The sequence below is a fragment of the Sparus aurata genome, chromosome 15 (genome assembly GCF_900880675.1).
Source record: "Sparus aurata chromosome 15, fSpaAur1.1, whole genome shotgun sequence".
NCBI lineage: Eukaryota > Metazoa > Chordata > Actinopteri > Spariformes > Sparidae > Sparus > Sparus aurata.
The window spans coordinates 14,737,195-14,759,301 of NC_044201.1; the positions used below are offsets into that span (position 1 = coordinate 14,737,195).

Genomic DNA, 22,107 nt, shown 5'->3' on the forward strand with positions numbered 1-22,107 from the left:
CTGGCAGCGACCTGCTCCGACTGATTGTTGGCACTCACAGGAGGAATGGCTGCTGGGGAAGCTCTTGCGTCCCTCGGAGACCAGATCCGGCTCCCCGGTGCACATCATCTTCACAGTCACTTGTCCGTCGGGGAAACAGCGCTGGAAGTAATCAGGCCTGGGTCTAAAAATCAAAAAAGACACGGAAAGAGAGAGTTCAGTTTGTTTGTCTAAGAAATTCAAGCCAAAGCTGAAGAATGTGATCTTCAGATTCACATGTAGCATCACTAGATAGAAATAGAGCCGTCAGTTTGTTTAGCATACCTGCCAACGATCAGCTTGATGGTATTTGTGAAGACTCCGTTCAGGGCGAGAGCCAGGGACACAGCTGGAGAGGGAGGATTGGCACACACAGTCAAACAAGCATCTTTGTTGAAATGTGACACAGACGAGCGTTTTCAGTTTAACTAACAGTCACAGAAACCTGCAACGCTGCCGAAAGAAAAAGAATAACGATCACTGCAGTACAGGTTGTGGCGGGGTGCCCTCTCTTCTGATATGATGTACAAATAAAACAGCCAATTAAGTTCATGGGAATTTCCGTTGCAGCTGGACAGATGGCTGTCAGGATTTATGAGTGAAGCAGCTCGTGATTTCTAAATAGCAACAGCAGAAAGCAGCTTTTAAAGATTAGTTTCAGAGAGAGAGAGAAACACGCATATTAATGCATTGGAAGTCCTTTGTTCAGCCAAATGAGACGATTTTTTACAAGTTGGTCCTTTGGTGCACACACTCGGCTACATCGGCACAGTGGTCTATTGAGCTACATGCTAACATCAACATGCTAACATTAAAAATGCAAACATGTTGATGTTTTAGCTTGTCCACATACGCCAGTTTAAACACAAAGTAAAGCAGAGGTTGGTGGGAATGAAGCAGTGCAATTATTCAATTATTAACCAAGGCACTGAACAAATTGAAATTGAAGTGAAAGTCTGGGAATCACCAAAGATATTAAAATTCGTCCCAAGGGAGACGTGGGTGTTTGCAGCACTATCCATGGCAATCCACCCGAATGTTATCAAAGTTACAAATGTGAACCTCGTGGTGGCACCAGAGGAAAAGTCAGGATATTCTCGAAAGTAACTAGCATTTGCCTCCTGGGCACCATGAATGTCTGTAAATGCGAATGTTGCGTGGTGATTCATGCAAATGTTGTAGAGGTGTTTCATTCTGGACCAGTGGGGGACAAACAGGCCCTGTCCCAAATCCTTGAGGACAGTCTCGCAGACGTTATGAGATCATGAACACATTGCATAAGTCTGCATTTCTTTAGACTTTCAGACCAGAGTCAAAGGGTTGTGACGCTGAACATGTGGTTACTGTGCTCTATAGTATAGATAAATAAATAAATATTAAACTGGTAGAGAAAAGTCCTCCCACATTGGTGATGGCAGACTGATTAAACCTTCTTAGATCTTATCTGACTGTAAAGCAATTACAGATTGTTCCACGTTTTGTAATGGAAGGCAGGAGGGCTGCTGTTAGTTGACAGGTAGGCATTGCTCTGTAACAGTACATTCATTTGATTAGCATCGAGGCAAACCACCAGGGCTCATCATTAGCCAGAGTTCCTGCCCACATAGCTAAATCCCAATAGTCCGTAGGTCAATTGAAATCACCCCATGTCGCCAGAGCTCAAATGTATTATCTTCCTGAGCTGCAGAGAGCAGCACAGTGTCAATGTTATTTAACAGCCTGTTAATTTGGGCAAACTGTGTGCAGATCACATAAAAAAAAGCCCAAAATGAGACACGTTCTGTTTGACCAATTGAAAAATTGGGACATTAAATTGCAATGTGTTCCCTTCAGACGAAGCTTGGCACTTACTGTATAAAACCATCGCATTCTCTAATTTACTGTACAGTCCAAGCCTTGGGAAGTTTGCTTATGATCATTAAAGTATTAATTAACTTTTGTGCTGGCTCGAAGCCGACAGCAACACTGTCATAATGTTGGCAGTCCATTCATTTGCACTTACGCCCGTCTGTGAATCTCCTGAAGGCGGATGTGCCAGTTTCTGCCAGTTAGCTGGAGTAGCGTAGCTGATCATAGTAACTCGTAAAAATGAGATGCTCTGACCTTGTATCATATTTGTGCTAATATACATTAAGCCTGTGTACTGTGTTCATGCCTTGAAACTTTGGGCCACCACTTTAAACTGAACTCGCCGTTACTGCTCCTGATAGAGGCTGTTCACCCTGATCTGATCAAGAGTGGCCAGCTCTAAGTACAGGTGTGAACACTTCCAAGTCACATGGAGGACGCATTTGAGATTGGACCACTCAGACCGCATTCGGAGGTGGTCTTGGCCGCATGTGACCACATTTCTTTGGTAGTGTGTAGGCACATGTGTCCTGGGCCTCACTGAAGGACCGCCTACTCAACTGATGTCCTCTGTAAATCGAGAAGAAGCCACAACAACGTGCAGAATGGCTTATGTGCTGCCCGATTTCCATGTGGCTCACTGTAGTGTTAATTACCTGTGTGGGCTCTCTATAACCGGCCAGCAGATGTTTGTGTACACGCTGTTTCAACTAAGCACTGAACTAGTGAGCAATATCCCCAGACTTCCATAACAGATCGCATGATTTTACGAGTTGTGTTGTGAGGAGTAACAAAACAAACTTTAGTGAAACAGCTATGCACAATTCTAAATCGTTCATGCTTTCTTGTAAATTCCGCATTAAATGCAGACCATTAAGTTGTTTCTGACCTTGTGAAAAGTGTCAGTTTGTTGCGGCATCCCTGCGCCAGCCTGTCAGTTATCATGTCTCAAGTGTGTCTTACCTCCCAACATCTAACAGTTTAGCCTTAACATTAACTTTATTGACAGTAAACAAGTCAAATTTGATAAATAAAGACAACACTAATAAATATAGGCAAGTGTTTTGACGCCTGTGGAGAGAATCCCCAGACTTCCTTTAAAAATTGCTCAGTTTTGTTAGTTTGGAGTTAGGAGAATCTTTATAAACTTGTAAAAATGCCGTCTACAAAACTGTTAGAGCCATCTGGTTAATCTGGCAAATCTTATGCATGAATATGTTTCTTTCTTTGTGTAAAAAACATGTTTGTTCTGTTTGTTCCAGTGATTTACTTGCTAATTTGCATATAGAGCAGGGAGGCGAGAGCCACATGTCGAGACGCATTTAATGCCAAGTGGGAACTGATGGTTTTGAAGTCGTCCACTTGTGATCAGACAACTCAGGACGGATGGTCTGAATAGCCTTTTTGTGTCTTTGGCTGTGATTGGTCTGTGCTCAATAGGTCTTTGCTTGTACCTCTGGTCACCTAAAATTGGTTTTGCACTTACCCGGGGTTTAGTGATGCAGTCATTTCAGGAAAAAATTAACATAGCTTTTGAGTGAAGACAGTTTAGGTGCCAACACTTTACCAAAGCCCTCTTCATTCAGCAGCAGGATGGCCCAGCAGTGTTAAGCTGAACATACTAGGATGTTTAAACTCATTAAAGCAAATTAGCAGGGAAAAAACAAACTCTTATTATTGGAAGTCTGCCTCATTGTCTCACTAACTGGAGGATTACACCCTCTACACACACCAAATTATAAAGTGTCTGCGTGCTATGAGAGCTTACACTCAGTTAATGAATAATATCCTTCATACTTTGGAACCAAAATTAAAAATAATCACTGCAGACTCATCTCAGAGTGCAGTCTCTCGGAAAATGAAAGCAAACCTCAAAGAATCGTTGCATTATAAGTTGACTGATAGATAATCACGCAATTAAGCTGCAGTGTTTTGGGAACGATAAAGGGTTATTAGACAACTCTACAAAGTGAACATTGTGTTCTCTTTACGCCAAAGAGAAGTAAAGACGCGATGTGATCGCAGTGCTCCATCAAACAATAAATGCACAATATTAGCAAAACCAGGTCCCATCGGTACGGAAAATCTGACTTGCATGCGTGATATCTGCCGGCTCAATTATATCTGTTTGAAATTCTGATTCATGAATTCAATATTAGACCCTCAGGGACAACTTTGAACTCAATAAATGAGGAGTGTGGGGCCAGCTGCTTTTCTGTGATTTTAGCTCGGGTTGAAAAATAAATAGGTGAGTAAGTGGTTAAAAAGAAGTTTCTTTAAAACTGCACACAAAGCCAAAAAAATAAAGGGGGAAAAAAATGCTTTTATGATCTCTCTACTTTATTAGGTCTAGAGGTAGCATTGGTTCAAAGTCCTATTCAGAACTCTGATCATGTAGAAACTCGTCAGAATAATGTGCTTCCTTTTGAATTCTTTGTACCTCTGAATGATGTTGTTTTCCTGTACGGCCATAACCCCTGCAGAAGTGCTTCTCTTCGGGCGGTAATGGGGCTGTTAAGTTCTACACAGCAGTGCAATCTCTACGCTGATGCACTGAGCCACCCTCTCTCCGCCCGATTCATCTCTGTGTGTCTCCTTAATTGGATTTGTGTTAAACTTTCTTAATGCTCTCTGATGTGCTAAAGCCTCTGCGGGCCTCTCAACCCATGGGGGGAATGGCAAACAGGATGGGCAAAAAAAAATAAAAAATCACTGTCAGAGAAATGCCCAGATGTTTGAAAATTAAACAAAAGGCAAGACATGGGTGGGTGCAGATCCTTGCGACTTGTGTGATTAAGATCAATTGGTGTGGTGGCATGCTGAGTCACCGAAGTGAAAGATCTGCAACATTAAGGAAAATAAAGTGATTCTGCGTTAGCCGTCCATGTAGGAGGGGGTTATTAAAAACTGCACATGATACATATGCTGTCATTTCAAGACATGTGACAAATGTGTGACATTTCAAGCAACTGGCTTCACCTACCTAAACACGCTTCTTTGATCTCTGTCTTGTCCGTCCTCTGGATGATCTTCACCACGAAAATCACCGCAAGTGGGGTGAGGAATGAAATTGCCTGGGAGGAAATAAAAGACAAACAATGTACAGTCGTTGTTAAAAATGAACTGCGGTGTTCCACAGGGTCCGTTTTGCAGGTTAATTGTAAAATGACTTTTGCCTCTGGGAATGATATGAACCCATCCATTATTCAGAGTTAATTTTAACAAGGCACACTGAGAGGGCCAAACTTCTTTACTGCTCAGTGGGGTTTCTTGACTACACAGGGAGGGGTTTCGCTCTGCACCCGAGAAGAGATTTGGGTCTGCTCAGCACCTAGGTAATTATTCATGCCCAAGACTGTAACCAGTACATTCTAGCCAAATTCAATATATTCTCTTTGAGGTATTAAAAACAAAGGCAGATTTTCAGCTCAGTATTATAACACACATATTGAAGTAACGTACCTTTGTTTATTCCCTTTGAGGTAGACAGATTCAAACTTGGAGTAATGGTCATAAATTCACTGACTGTTGCTGTCTGGATAAGAAATCAGCAACAAAATCACTAGAAAAACTATTTCTTTATGTTGCATTGGATGTTTTTTCAGGTTCACTTTTCTATTCTATCTTGTGACAACTCTGTGCTTAAGGCACACACACCACTTGGTTAGGGTAAGAAAAAGATCATGTTTTGGCTTAAAAAGACAGTTTTCTGTCACCACAAACACCACTTACAAGTGTTGAAACACACAATTGATCTGATAACACTGGCTTGGCAGCCTAAAGTACTCTCCAAAACCAACCCTGAGCCAACTGAGCCTTGTTCTACTGTGAATGTCATGTCATAAACACATATGACAGAAGAATGAATGTCAGTGTGGCAGATAACCTATGACACTTACAAATGTGAACGTATAAGTGGTTTGGGGGAATTTTAATTGCCTGGAGACTGGGCTGGAAATAAGGGAAAATGTATCCATGTCAACCTGACATGGATGCAGACAGGTGGAGTAAAATGTCACTTTACAGCCTACATAAAGCCAACTGCTCAATCTGTATTTCTGTCTGTGGGTAGCCTTGACATCGTAGCCTGTCACACTCAGCCTGGCAAAAACAAAGGTGCAACATCTGCATAATAATCCGCTTCACTGACAGAAAGACAAAGCATGCGCTGCTCAGACAAGAGAGGAAACTAAAGGGGACGAACGTCTACGTCAATGATCACATCACCAAGGCTGTCAACAAAGAGATGGCCTTGAATACAACCTTGTGTTACAAATTGCAAAAACTTGCTCATCAAATGTTTGGAAATAAAATAAAAAATACAGGTATGAGAAATGCAATTTTTCAAAATACCAGTAATTTGTCATTTGAGAATACGATTTATATCCTCTACAAATTGACCTTGACCCTCTTAGAATGAAAACATAAGCTCTGCTCATTTTCCACAACACAGATTTAAAGTGGCCAATCAGGACGTGTTGTGGGTGGGAGGCTGCAGTTTCAGAGGTCCATGCGGGGTGGTTTCTGTCAGTCGGTGCGTCCATTGACAGAATGCGTGAAAAGCCAAGTCATGTGTAACTGGGGGAGCTGAACAGCAAACAGTTCTTTCAGGTAACAAGAAGAATGGGCTTCAGTAGATGCCCTTTTCAAAGGTGATAAATTGAAGTGCAGTGGAGTCTAAGTTCTAAAATCTCCAAGTTTACAAGCAACCAATTGAACAAGTGCAAAAGACACGACACAGTACCTTTACAACATGGTATGATGCAACAGCTACAGTGTACAGTAGAAGACAGATCCAAAGCCACAGACTGGGGTTAGGCTGATTGTGCAGCTCTTTTCTACAGTTACACCTGGGGTTAAAATACGTTTTTGTTAAATATGCTACTAAAACATAATTGCCAGGAATAGTACAAATCACAAAATACTCAAAAGTAATTAAATACTTGCCGGGGAACATGCAGAATAGGAAGATAGAGCAAGATCCAGGCAGTGACAGTGATATTCGGCATCATAAATTCTTGTTATCAGTGACATCATCAAACTGGATGAGTTCGATGAATGACCTGCAGGGGCTAATTGATCGTGGAGGAAGGATTATTCCATGACATGTCTGCTGATGGACATCTTGGAAATAACCACACTGACAATCACTAACAAACAGTTTTATTCCCTCTTACATTCCATGACTGGGTCTCAACCATTAAATGTCTCACCCTCCTAAATGTAAAGACATGCATCAAATCCAGATATTCTGCATCATAATATCTGCTACGAAGGGCTTCGGGATTGCTAATGTAAATCTCTTCAGTAACAGAAATAAGGTACATGAACTGGACGATCTTACTCGGGATAATAGCACCCTCATCTTGGCCCGAGTCTGAGAACCACTTGGATGTTACGATCCAGAGCGCAGAGGTATCCATTGATGCCAATAACATTTTCAGGGAGGTGGTGATAGCAATATATATCAAAAAATAATTTTCCTTCAACACTGTGGGCTGAGTTCATGCCAAATAACTATCTTTATGGGTCAGAGTACATCTTACTCACCTAAAGCCACTCGCTAGGTTGTTGCTGGAGACACAGGAATTCAATATCTGAATGACTTATGTGAGCTGACTGATAGAGACGCAGATGTGAATAGTGAGATTTACCTTACAGGGTGCATGAATATCGAGTGCCTTGCGAGTCAATGCCCAGTGAAAATGAAAATACCATTAGTCATTAGGTATAGGTATATTATTAGTCGATGCTGGTAATGATTTCTTAACCCACCAGGGTCGTTACTGACAGTGCTGATCATACATCTGCAGCGACACGCGTAGATCATTTTTACACAAGGGCTCCTGAGCTCTGCGCTCAATATGTCTGTCTTCCTGTGGTGTTCAGTGACACTGACATGAAACCAAAATCCCTGCATGGGCTGTCAGAATTATACATAAGAAAATGTTCAGGAAATGTTTTTTTGGAGGAAGTCAGGAATAGGAACTGCCAGAGGCTTAGTTCGAGATAGATATATAAATATAGATTATAAAGATCACTACTTGATTACATTCCCTTCTGTTCTAGCATAAATTCTGGGAGAAGTAGTTAAATCTTCTCTTTAAGAAACTACTGATTACCCAGAACAGAGCTGCCAGACTACTCTAACATTATCCTATAGGAACAAATACAGACCGCATGCATAGTGAACTCTCATTTCAGTCTCTTACCAGCAGAGAGAAGGTTTGCCTTATAAGAACAGTTGCATTTGTCAGAGACAGCATTTGTACCACTAAACCCAAGATTTTACACAGTCAAATGATCTCATTTAGTAACTCACAGTTATTTCACTAGAGCAGCAGGTGAGGGCCAAATCATGTAACTTTGCTCAAAAACTATTATCTTTAAAAAAAAAAGCCATTCATCGTGACTTGAATCACTGGAATAGCTGTTGTCTTTTCATACATCAATCTGACACCAAATCCACATGTAACTACCATTAAGAATTCATTACTTAGGCTGCTGATCAATAGTCCTTGTTTACAACGGACTTAAAATCAATGTTGCCTTAAATATGACTTCTTAAGTAGAAAACAATACGTAGTTACTCATAAAAAGACAATTTTACAGTTGACAGTGGAAATGATCTTATCTCAAAGTCTAGACTTGACATAAGTGCTTTTCCTCCTAGTTAAATGTAGGGGTATGGCAAGTGTTGTTTTGGGTGCATATATACGCATGTCCCAGCCTGAGGACAGTTTTGCATGAGTTTTATGCACAACGTGCAAATACGACACACTCCCCCGCTGTGTTTTTGGCCTTTGCTAACCATCTATTTAGTCCTCTGATTTATACACGTTGCCTGGCTTCTATCTCCTCTACCATCGCTGTGTGGCATTCTTCAGGAGAATTGGGTCCAGCTAGTGAGTATTGCATGGTTGTCGGACGGTATAGCCTGTTTTGGTCAAGCATTTATAACTGGGAAGCGTTGTGTGCCCTTGTGTCCCCTGTGGACACGTACCTTAGGTCGAGCTGGCGTTACATAAGGGGAAATCCCCAAGCGGGTGCCATCAGTTCAAATTGATTTGAGATTTATGGATCACAGGTTACAAATGAGTTTCTTCGAAACTACTCAAGCAAGAGATTTTATGCTCAGCATACGAGCATAAAAAATCCGATTTTACGAATCAAACATAAGCACACCTCAGGGAATGATCTTAAGACCAAGTTACAGTTTAAATCTAAGAACATTAATAAAGGTGGTGTAATGTAATGTCTTGTTCTTGTTCCCTGGGGAAGTAAGTCATGAGACCAATTCTGACTGTTCCATCCCAACCCATCATTCCATTCACTGGGAAAGCAGGGTCAGAAATCAATGCACATCAGAATGAATGTATGATAAAAACTTAACCACCACTTTCTCAATGTAACACAATTAGAGCTGTGCAAGTGATGAACATAATGTTAATAATGAATATGAAGTACTGGAGTTGGGACAGAAGGGAGACAAGCTGGTGCCACTGGTATCAGCTAATGGGGATCCTTTTAAAGAAATAAATAATAAGTAGTGCTTAAACTGGGCCTTACATTAAGTGCATAGAGCAATCCAAGGCAGTAATGTAACATGGCGGTATCACATTATAGGTGTTTGATTAAGTGTTTGCTTGCACATGCAGGTGCAAACATTATCAACGGTGTCTTGCTCCACTGAGGCATTATTTTATACTGCATAGTGGGTAGAATGACTAGCTTGTAGAAGTCGCGCTGGTTTTAAAAGATAGACATCGCTCAGAAAAAAACAACCTAAAAAAGACAGACACATTTTCAAAAACGGTTGTCTGGCAGAAAAATGATTAAAGCAACAAAGCTGTGGCACGTAAGCAGCTGGTGACATCCATCAAGCTTGCCAAAAATGCATTGAGCGCCCTTTCTGTCACAGCAGCTCCACTTCATCACTGAGATTGTGAGGGAATCCAAGGGGGGGAAAAAACCCACCTAGTTCTCTGTTATGTTGAGACTCTCACCTCTCAGAATGTACGCAGGGCGAGACGACTATCCTGAGTAGTAGCAGAACCACAGGTGAAACCGACTTTGGTGGATGTTTTGGCAGCTTTCGACGTCTTATTTAACGATTCCTGACAGTGTTTTACTCAAAGTAGATTTCATAACCTAAAATTATGCAAGTGGCAATCCTGGAATCCTGGGAGTCTAATACAGTTGTCAAAGATGCGACGAGTCATAAAGCAGTACTTGGGGATTTGAGTTGCCATGGATACACATTAAAGTGTCCCAAAAAACATCTTACGTTTGACAATCTAAATGATTTTTGTGTCATAATACTTTTTTTTGGCAATTCAGTGAGAACAGCAGTGTCTTCCCATTTTCCGTTCTTTTCATTTTTTAGATGCTCTTGCGCGTTAACTCGACACAACCCTATGAAGGCTGCATACTCTGTGCATCTCTTTAACCGCGAAACCTTGCACGGATTATGTGTGGCTGGAAAGACTTTTTTTTTTCAAAGGACATATGTCAGTTAGTGTTACGTCTCATTCACGGGGGTGAAAAAGCGAAGGAGACAGCTCATTAAACAATTGATCAGTAGCCTCCACTGAGTGTTGGCCTAGAGTGACTACACTCACATCTGCTGCTCGCAGGGAGATTCAGACTGTCCACAATGTACAGTTGAGCACAAGCATTTGTCAATCAATTTTCATTTATCTGAATATTTAGTTGCAGTCTGTATAACTCTTCTCGAAATGCTCATTGATTGGTTTACCAGTTAAAGGACGAGTTCACCCAAAATTGATTATTCAATCATTAACTCAACTCCATGGCAATAGAAAGTTTGGTTGAATTCACGAGCCGACGCTTTTAGCTTGGCAGCTATCTTGAGATTTCAGCGCAACAAAGTCTCAAGTTCCCATCTCCTTCAGTTGTTTTAGGCACTGCTTTGAGCGCTCCAGCATTAATAGCCTGTTTACACATGGGGACAGAAATGTGACCTCTTGCTACACTGATGAGGAGGTTTGTACTCTCAGATCATTGGGCCCAACAATAAATAACATGCACTGAGAACACCGCTGCTGCTCCCATGATGAGAGAATCCGAGAGTGACTCTTGAGGCTGCACACGGGCTAAAACATGTATATATCTTAACGAAGGTCGCAGTGAGTCACAATGTAGCATCATGTAAATCCTCTCCACAGACTATTTTTAATGGCCAGATAAATCCTCCACACCTTCGGGGCTCCTGTCAGCACAATGACATTGAAGAAGCCTGACTGTTGGGTGTCAACACTGGGAGCAGACTCCCTGAGAGGCATGTGGGTGCTGGGCTTTCTCCCCCACTCATTATTTAGTGGCCTGCCATGGGCAAAGATTCATGGACGTTGAGGTTAATATAAACTGTCAACATTTTATATGAAGGGTTTGAGTAAAGGAATAGAAATAAAGCTGTAGATAAGCTCAAGGGTTTCATTTTCGCCTTTCATTGGTTGTTCAGCTCTACAGACGAACAGTGTAGGAAGTTTATTTGTAGGCATTTGTGTGTGAGTGTGTGCGTGTGTGTGTGTTTTGTTTTTTTGGTGTGTGTTTTCTGCCTAATTGGTGGTGGCTTTCTATGACTAATGGACTTTTAAGTGCTTATAATAAATACCCAACAAATTATTTGTTGACGAGTAATTTAAAGCTCAGAGTTTTTTTTGTTTTTTTGTTTTTTTTCTATTTCTAATCAAACCCACTTCTGTTGATGTGTTGAGCCCTTTATGTTAATCATTGGTAAAAATCTGTCTGGCACAAAGTCCTCTCTACATAATTAACTGGAGCAAAACTCATCTTCAACGTTAAGTAGTCCATATTCAATCTTTTCAGCATATATTCAGATGTTGGGGAGGGCGTATTGCATATGCCACAGTTGAAAGATCAGTAAAGTTTACTACCGCCGTTGTTTGAAGCGTGAAATGACTGACGGCGCTCTCCACCTACTCTGCAGCTGTTTCTGCGCATAATGAGCTGATTGATGTGTGTGGAGGCACACAGGACAGAGCGGCGCGCCAGTCAGTCAAACGCTGTCAGTTCGCAGAGAGGTGAGCTAAACAAGCAATGGGCGGGCAAGTCTTTGCCTGTTGAAGTTGATCTGATATTGTGATCAAACAGCAATCATGTAGTGGGTAAGTTAGCCTGCAGAGAAAGGTTACCCGCTGCTCCGAATTTAACAAATTAGATTGTCAAAGAAATGATGAATAACTAAAACAGTGGACTACGAAGGAAATCACTGACTACTTTGCAGATATTGTTGCACAATCACAATAAACGAGCATGAAATGTTCTGTAAATGCCATTATTGAAGCTACAAAACCGCCACTGTTACCACAAAAATGCCATGATTTGGGGGTTTTATGGGTTATTTTGGTAGCCTAATTATATCCTCCTATGTCATGTGTCACTTTCTACATCCTCCCTTTGTCTATTTTCCCACCCTTTTTGCTCCTCACCTGTGTTTCATTAGTTATCACTCCTCCACCTGTGTGTTGAAGTCCTTGTCTTCCCCACTCTCTTTGTCAGTTCGTCTGTTGTGTTTTGCCCTCTACAGTCGTGTGTTCCCCGTGTTCATCATGTTCACTGTGTTCCTGCCTGTGTTCCTGCCTGTGTTTCCACTGTGTCTTTGGTTTGCACCTTAGTTAGTTTTTTGTATTTTCATACTTCTTTAGTTCTTTGATTTGCCCCTGCCTGCTTCTCGTGTTTTCTGCTGCCTTTGCCTTTTTCTGGATTTTAGATTTTGTTGGGTTTCCGAGCTAATCAAAGCTCACCTCCTGTTATTCTACCCACCTGGCTGTGTGTGTCTGCATTTGGGTCCACCTTCTCTGCTTACAGCATGACACAAAATAGCGCAAGCCCTGCTAAATCAGGACAGCAGCCCTGATCAGCCCCATCATAACATCTCAGTATTAAACCCCTGAAAGCTGGATCGATCACTGTATGATGTGGTGGAGAAGAGTTCATTCTAAGACAATAGATAACATGAAATGCAATCATCATGAGTATCCGATTTCGGCTCTTGAGCATCAGTATCGAAAACAGATTTAGAGTTTAAATTTCATTTTGGCTTAACAACATCCACAGGGCACTACAAACACTTAGCACTTCCTCTAAATGACCATCTTACTTCTGGAGTAAGAAGGCATAAAGGTCTTATCAGACGCTGCAGGTAGGGCACCGGGAGCTGTCCTTAATAAGGTTATAAAGTTATGTAGGGATCTTAGTTATAAGACATATACACTGTTGTAAAAATATGTTCTATTTTAGATTATGGTGCAGGAATCTGGGGTTATTGCAAGCAAACAAAATGTCAGGCTATTCAGAACAGAGCTCTGTGCTGTTTTCTGGGTGTGCATGATATGACCCCAAAACTGGCAGTATGTGCTGATATGGGATGGGAAATTTCTAATATTTATTCTTGTACAAGGGAGCTTGGCAGAAAGTGTCGCCTGTGTAATGTCCAACATATCACAATTTCAAATATAAGCTCTTGATCCCTGATTTGTCAGATGAATGCAGGCTTCAGAGCCCGTTTACAGATAAAAGTGTTTCATTCAGCTCAGTTTTTGTTAAATACCTATCAGCAGTGTAGGAGGGCACTTTATGTTTGATGCGACAAAGGCACACTCAGTGCTCAGATGTGCCCAAATTGTAATGTCTTAGCAGCAGTCTACGAACATTCAGTTTGACAAGTATGGAGATAAACTATATTTGTTCTTTCACTCTCTTTATGTTATTATATTATTGCTATATGTTCTATTTGTAGTATCTTTACACTTTTTGGTGTATGATACTTTAAAAAAACCAATACATATATAGTTTTTTAAATGTCGAAGGTAATCATTTCATTGCTGCTTTAAAAAGCTACTCTGCTTCAGATGAAACACATTCTGCTGAAGGTTCCCTGACGTTCAGTTCTGTATGAAGTTACAAAACCGTTGCAACTGTTCTTCTTCGGCCGATTGCTCTGACTTCCTGGAGTCTCTGCTGGTTGCATGGCAACCTCGCGGCGACAATAAAACAGCAGAAAGTCTAAGTGTCTGGCTGCTGTACGCTAAGAAACAGACAGCTCCCTTGTTTGGATTAAACAAAGGAGATAGACTGGAGTTAACTGATCGCATTCAACACGGTGGCTATTTGCCTCTGGCGTCACGCTCAGGGTGGGAGGCTTGAATGCTGGTTAATGTTACACTGCTGTGTTACATATTGGAGGTCGTATAAACGCACGGAATCTGACAATTTTTCATGATTTCACTACTTACCGGTTGATTGGCAACTGAAAAGTTTTGGACAATGAAAATCCGTAGGGACATCAGGCCATATTTCAGGGTGAAACAACATATCTGATAACATTAATGTTCGATTACATCCAGAGTCTTTCAGTTCCGGGCTTAAAGGAACGTCTCCAAGATATGTGTTGCTATTTTAGAACTAATAATGCCTCTCAAATTGTATACTGTAATACTATAAAACAGTAATGTAAGCTAGGAGCTGGTTGAATGCTAACATTAGCTGACAGAAGCTAAAGGGTCATCAAATATGTATAAACAGAAGTGTATATGGGTTGCGACCTGGAACACAGCAGTACAACATGTGAGCTACCCTGAGCACAATGCGAGGGGTAAATGGCCGTTGTGTAAATATGGTCTATTATTGAGATTTAGATGTGTGAGTAGGTGTACGTTGGAACTTTGGACAGGCAGTCTAGCTATTCCGCCTACTTCCTGTCTTTATGCTAAGCTAATTGCCTACTGGCTTTGGCATCATACTCCAGAGTGTGAGAGTGGTATGAATCTTTTTTATCAAGTTCACGGTAGGAAAGCAAATGTATTCCTATTTCCCAAAAAGCTGTTTCAAACTCAAATTGTTTTGACAAAACTGGCTCCCAGCCATTTCAAGTCATTAGATGGTCTTGGTTGGCAGCAGATGGAAATAGTGGAAGCGTCTCAGGTTTAACAACAGCTTGTTTGTTTTGGCATTGCTGTTGTCATATTTTACCATGATCACACTTTGAAAGTGGAACCATCTAGTCTCCACCATCCGAGTCTGGAAACAATAAATGACTCACAACTGCAACAGAATGAGCTGCGTAATGACCGCTGTGATGTATTCTAAGTGTATTGTCGCTGAGAACTGTTTGTGGTTGATAGAAACGATTCCCATTCATTGGGTTATTAACTCAGTGTTTACAGCGTGAGCAGGAAGAAAAGATATTTTCATTCCATGCTTTATTGGTTAGAAATTCATCTTAACCCTCCACCGCCCACTTCTGTCCGAGAGGAGATGATATTTACATTGAAGGCGCTAATCACCGCAGTTCTGTGGAAGTCGTTCTCATATCTATCAACACAATCCAGGCTGCTGCACCTCAACAGTGGAAAGAAGTGGCTTTACAGTATTGATCGTCTTAAATGAAGGATTTCTGCACCACAATGATTACTTCGAATTAAGCAGAGGCTAAAGTTGATGTAGACCGCAGTATTGGCCGTGTATTTAGTGGCAATCAGGAGGAATGCCTAATTAGACAGCAGGTACTTACGAACATGACCCTCTTGGGAATGTGGTCTGACTCAACTAGAGGATTCTTGTAGAGCCAAAGCTCCTCTGGCTGAATCACTCTCTCGAAGGGCTCCAGAAACTCGGTAAAACTGTGGCAAAGAACAAAAGAACACTGGTCAGTTACCCATTTTTCAGGTGTTTAGCTTTTACACAGAGCAACATACAGTACCATGTAGCATATGATTAAGATTACGCATACATTTCTGCATTCAGGATACAAGAAAAGAGGGCCTGTTGGCTTTTCCACAAGGATAAACATAATTGAGGTCATGTAAGCAAGCCGACTTAACCCAAGATCACGTACACTTGAAGAGCTCTGATGTTTCATGCCGGTTCACGCTCTTACTGAGCGGGAACAAATTAGCATGCTCCCGCTTGCTCCAGCCCTCCCCAGTCACCCAATGATCTGTCAGACACGACCTTGCTCCGTGTCGTCTCAACAAAGTCTTCATGCCACCAGGCTCTTAAAGAATTCAACGGGCCGCTCTGTTGCACTTGTTGGGCTGTGAGATACTGAACCTCCCAGGGGGATATAGAGAGCTCCAGATATTTAGCATTAAATACCATCTTTTTTAACACTGGTGCTGGGACAGTGAAGCTTCTAACTATATATGTGTGTATATATATATATATATATATATGTGTATATATATATATATATATATATATATATATATATATATATATATATATATATATATATATACACATATACATACAATATATGTATTGTGTGTATATATATATACATATATGTATATATAAGGGAAATTTGTGTGTGTCTCACAGTGGCTGACTGGATAAGTGGCCCTCTGAGTTTCAAAATAACAACTACAGCTGCACACTCAGGGGTGCAGCTACAAATTCTGGGAAACCTGAAAACAACTCACGATCCAAATAGTAATAGACCCCGTAACAGTAAATGTATGGAATCCCGGCATGTTCCAGTGCTACACAGCTCTGGGCTCCATCAGCTATCCTGACTTTACTTATGATAACGTATAGGCCTAGTTTCTTAACTAGCTAGATGAGTACAGAACAGAACAGTTTAAATAGTTGGCTAAAAGTAATGGATAAATGGTTAAAAACTTCCAGTTTCTGCTACATCAAGTGGTCGCACTGCAACTGCAGACTCGACCAAAAATCCACTTAAATTAGATTAGCACTCAGTGGAGCACATCCGTCTGCCGAGGCCCAACATTTCGTTTTTGTATTGACTCAGAAATACCAGCTACCTCAAAGCACCTGGTTTTTCCTTCAAGATCCTTTTATTATTCCCTGAGAAATTACCAAAAATGTCACAAAAAAGCCATATCCTTCAGTTTTAAAGTAAGTGAGAAAAGAAATCCATGATTCTGTCCCTTAATTCAGACCCACTTTTTAATAGGGTCTGTTCTGTGCTGAGAACCATCCTCCGCCCATCCACCCTCTGACAGGTGAAAACAGAACCCCCATGGCAGGGGTAATTATGACAATTGAATGTCCAGCTCCTGAGTCTTCAGTAGAGTGTCTGCAACACCTCGAGGAGTCACTGCAAGGGGGCTGCCTAATTATTCTTTGATCATATTTTCAAAGTTTTCTATCTAAAAAAAATAAAATAAATCAATATGTCTAAAAAACACACATTCACATGCACTGGGAACATAGATAAATTGTAAAAAATAAATTAATCTAATTGACACTACACTGATGATAATCTACCCAAGACTCCTCATGCAATCATGTAAGCAATCTTACCAAACCTCAGGCTAAGTGACTGTGCAGCACCTAACTCTAATGGTGAAGTACTCAGCTAATTGCGTATTATTGCAGCATTTTAGCCAGTTATCTGTATACTAACCGCAGGTGTACAATCTGGTGAGCCACAATGGATTATCAGGGAGGAGACTCTGACATACCCTCCACCCCAGAAACCACCTGAGAAATTGCAGAGGGTGAAGCTAATGCGCTTAACTTCAGCCATGCTACAACTAATGCCCACCATGGAACTGTAGCCTTATACTGCTGGCCAAGTTCATAATGAACTGGCTAAACCAAACAATAAATGTTTCATCAAAATTATCAAACGTGCCTTAAATTACAATCATAAAACTCTTTAGGAAAAATAAGAATACAATAGCAGTTGAGACAGTTGCCCGAAGTCTGTGGAGGGATTCTTGGGTCCAGCAGTTATTCTCCAGATGAGCTACTCCAGTCTAAATGGAAATAGTGACTGAGCAGTGCTCTCCCAAACAACTACATGCCCTTCAGCCAGGCATTTATCACGCATCTGCTCCACCAGAGTGGCTCAGTGGCCAGCGGCTGAAATGTGAGGATGTCCTGCATCCTGTGCAGCTCCTCAGTGGGCATCTAGCTGTGGAAATATGGAAATGTTGGCTGAGGGGCACATACATCTCCCGCAAAAATCCTTCCAAGATAAGAAAAAAAAAATATATAATTGAATCATGTGCAACAAATTGTGTTATTTTCCCTCTCTCCGAGCAACAGGAAAATCAGTTACCCTTTTTTAATCTCTCTGAAAGACAGGCAGCGTGTTACCCACCGTGGAAAGTCTATTTGTTGGTCCGTTGATAACTACGTGTCATGATGCTTTCACAAGAGAGCGGCCTAATCAGTAGCAGCTCATTTTACACCTTGCTGAGCCGAGGTGCATGATTCACTTCAGCCGCATTACATTCACGATATGGGGGGTGCGCGAGAAATTACACTTTGCTAATGACACACAATATGCTTCCTGAATCACTAAATTTTCCCGGCTTCTTCTGTCTTTAGCTTTCTTGTTCAGACATGGCTGCCTGGGAGCATTATTTATGTCCCCCAGGGATTAAAGGCAGAGAGATAGTCAGTCAACACAGACACACACCTTAACCGACACGTGACCTCCACCTCCTCGCTTATGAACACACACACACTGAGCTCTCGGGTCATGTAATGTTGCTGTGGTCTACCTGTCACTCTGCGAGGCTTATCTAGCATCCAGCCCTTTAACGGCTTAATGAGTTTGAGGCTCCCCGAAGGTAACTAGATAGATAAAATCCATCTTGACAATATTTTCTTTTGTGGGTTCACATTAGAATGCACATAGCACGCTGACTTTTGCTGTGGGGAAAGAAACGCGTTGATTATTATCGTTAAAAAAGAGGGGGCCATCGTGTCAGGCTTTAAAGGTAATGGTTTCACAAAATTAAACTCCATTTTTTATATTGTTACGGAAAGCGTTTTTTTCTGCAGTTTTCATTCCATGCAAGTAGTACATCATGCAAAGAAGTCATTTTTATTTAATGTGGCGCCGTCTGCCAATCCTGTGCTGGGTTTAAATCTAGCATACAGTCAGTTGTAACAAAATATCATGATATAAATGTATCTAAATGCATCTCTGACGTGATAAATGTAACACAATATTGCAGCAGTGGATGGCAATGAATGAATACCTCAAATTTCATATTCCATTGTATATTCAACATCACCTCGTTTGCAGGGGATGATCGATCTCATAAGCTCAAAATTAAAAAGCCTTTTGGACACGTAATTATATTCCTCCCTTTCCCAGAGAATTTGTATCCAATCTTCTCCAGCAAATCAATACCGCCCCCGAAGGATTTCCCTTGGCTCGAGATACGGATTGAATTTTTTGGCTGATCTTCTTTTTCTTTCTTTTCCCGGTGATAAACTTTATTAAAAGAAAGACTCCAATATGTTTTTTGGCGCACTTTAAGGGCTCCAGGCTCCAAAACGTCAAACACAGTCGGAATTAATCAAGACTTCGTCCTTGTTTCGGTGGATGGCAGAGCCTCACTTTTGTGGAAATTAATTTCACTTCTATTTTCATTTGCAGGCTGGAGTGAGAGCAGCAGGAAGCGCATCATTTACGGGCTGGTGACAGAGGATGCATTTTACTGTACGGGGGAGGAAGGACGACGGTGATTACAGTCACATAAGTAGAGCTAATGCCAGCCCCTGGAGAGGTAATGACAGACGCAGCATGCACCCCAATTTATCCCGCTGGGAAATAATTGTAATCACCCCTGATTCAAAGAAAGAGAGAGAGACGTGGGGGATGGAAGGTGATGGTGGGCTGAGTAATTCAAACTGAGAGTCGGCACATTCATACTGGCAGAAATGTCTTGTTAGAAGCCAAAAAAAGTTATTTTTCCCAAGTCATTCATTCATGGCTTTTGTTTGTGGCTTATTTGCTGTCACGTTTGCTTTCTTTATTTCCCAGCTGAGACACCTGTGGGAAGATTGCTCTCATGACATTGAGGAAGAAGGAAACAGAGAAACAGTTTTAAAAATGTAGAAATAACCACAATAACTGGTGTTTCTGAAATCTCAACAGTTTTTCTACAAAGGCTGACTCTAATCAGACCCCTCTGACCTGATTACAGGTCTAAATAGATGAGCTGTCCGAGAGCCCATGAACAGGAGGTGCACAGAAGGCCCTGAACTCAGCACCGCCTGCTGGCTGCCTGGGGAGTACCTCATTCTGTTTTATTAGCTGTTTGCTCTGTGTTGAGACATTATTGAGCAAGTACATAACGGCCTCTGTAGGGGCCGAACCCAGAATTATAGATTACCTGACATTGTGATAAGTCTTAAGATGAATGCATGAAGTTCTTAAGCCAACCGATATCGGCATCAAACTTTTTGAAAAACTAGAGATTTATACTGGCGCAGGATTCATTTTTCTCTGTGAATGGTTTAATTGTGCATTCAGGCTCAGTGGACACAGAGCGAGCCGCGCAGATCCACATTCATTTCCCTCAAAGAGCAGATCGCAGCACCCTATAGCTCCGGCTTTAAATCTTTACATCTGACCTTTTCTATCTCGGAGACTTTTTTGGTTGCTGCCTCTTCAAAGTTCCCCGTCATTAAAGCGCCGCAATTGGGCCAATTTATCATCACCCATTCCTATCCATCTCTGTTCGATGCATATTCTAAATCTGACAAGCTGCAGCCACAGCCAAGGAAATAAAACTGAATTATTTCTCAAGATCTCCTGTCTCTGTCTCTCTCTCTCTCTTCCTTCCCCTACTGAAGAGCCTTGGAGATTTAGCGCACAACGGCTTCAAAAACAACGCAAGAAGCTAATTTGAAAGCTCTTAATTTCCAATGCACTATGGGCAGAATCTGTTGCTAATGCCTTGGGAATACACATCTTCTGCTGTGCCACCTTGACAGAAAGTACAATTTCCCGGTAATTAGCTGAATATGCTTAGAGTGATGAGGGACGTAGAAGCTAACTTTAGGCAAGCCACCAGTTTAAAAAAGAAAGTTTGAAAGTAATCTTTTGGCTCAAAGTCTCCATGTGTTCCTGTCTGACTGAAGCTGAGCGATTTCATCAATATTGATCGCATTGTATCTGCTAGCAGGAGTTGGCTGAGAGGCAGCCAAACGCCGAGAGCCATTATTAAACTATAGTAACAGAGCATTTATCTACAGGTGCAGGAGGCCACGGAGCAGCTCTCACACTGCCAAGCTCCCTCAGCAGACAGAGCGCGTGACCTTCGCTTCTCAAGAGAAATGAAAAATATCAGGGAGCCTTACAATGTCCGCGACACACAGGCACAAGGCCTCACACAGAGGTCCTTTCAGATTCGCTCAGAGCAAGACTCGTCCTTCCCGAGTGGCAAGGGCTGATCCATTTCCCTAACTTTGTCACAAATTGCACCAGCGCTCTTCACAGGTACAACGGCTCAAGTACCTGATGCAACGCAGGGACACATTCAAAAGGATGCGGGGCATTTTGTCCATTCCTTTTTGATTGAATCTGTCACCAGGTGCACATTTGGCAGATGAGCTAAAAGCGAGCCACGTGTGCGTGTGCGTGTGCGTGTGTGTGGTAAAGAGTCCGTGGGGGGTAAAACTGGAGCTGACCATCTACCTGATCTGGGACAGAATTTGAGATGACTTTTCCCAGCAAATCAGAGGTGGGCAATCACGTCTGTCTTTATCTCCGTCCAAGCACCCACATGCCACCACCTACTTATTACTCCAAGCATTTAATTATATTGCAGAGAGCTATTGAATATAGTGACTTATGAGATTTACAAGCTATTCAGATCAGAGCTTGTGTCTAGCCCTGAGGGAAATTCCAATCCTTGTCTGTTGAGTGCTTCTTCTGGTCCATTTACTACTGGTTAATTCCCATTCCTCTGGTTACATGCCATGAGATCCGACTGGAGAACTGTATGTTCAATGAAGCTAAATGGTCGGTGGTGAATGTTGAGAGCTCAATATGTTCATGTCTAAAAATACATATTGGAAAGACGGTGAGGCGGAGAGATTCAAGGAGAAGTAATAAGAGATGCAGTGTGAAGAGGAAGAATGCTGGAGCAGAGTATTTGCCGGCTCTCTGATTCCTGGCCGAGTTTTGTCCCAGTGGAGGATGGCACACAGACAGGCTGCTCTTGAGAGGACAAATCGCCAGCATGCTGCTTGGACGGCCACTTAACACCTCTAAGCTCTCTGAGACTGTCGGAGCGGAGGCCTCTGGTTGGTGCACAAACCAGTTTCAAATTAAATGGGAGATTGTGCTCAGGACTGGAGAACAGAACATGGAAAGAATGTAATTAAAAAGTACTTTTTCTTTTATAAAACTGACTGTTAATTTTGTTTTTTCTGTAACATCGGTGTTTACAGTCCTATACTATAAAGCTGATGTTT

General features: G+C 41.7%; 1 protein-coding gene across 1 annotated transcript in view; it reads right to left on the reverse strand.

The window, feature by feature from the left end:
* plpp4 (phospholipid phosphatase 4) overlaps window positions 1-22,107 on the reverse strand; it is a 55,255-nt gene that overhangs the window by 13,276 nt on the left and 19,872 nt on the right. Inside the window, exons 2-5 of the mRNA XM_030442751.1 lie at window positions 15,425-15,533; window positions 4,850-4,940; window positions 304-367; window positions 39-163 (exon numbers count right to left, since the gene is read on the reverse strand). Of these exons, the coding sequence (XP_030298611.1) occupies window positions 39-163; window positions 304-367; window positions 4,850-4,940; window positions 15,425-15,533 (389 nt within the window). The remainder of the gene's footprint in view (window positions 1-38; window positions 164-303; window positions 368-4,849; window positions 4,941-15,424; window positions 15,534-22,107) is intronic.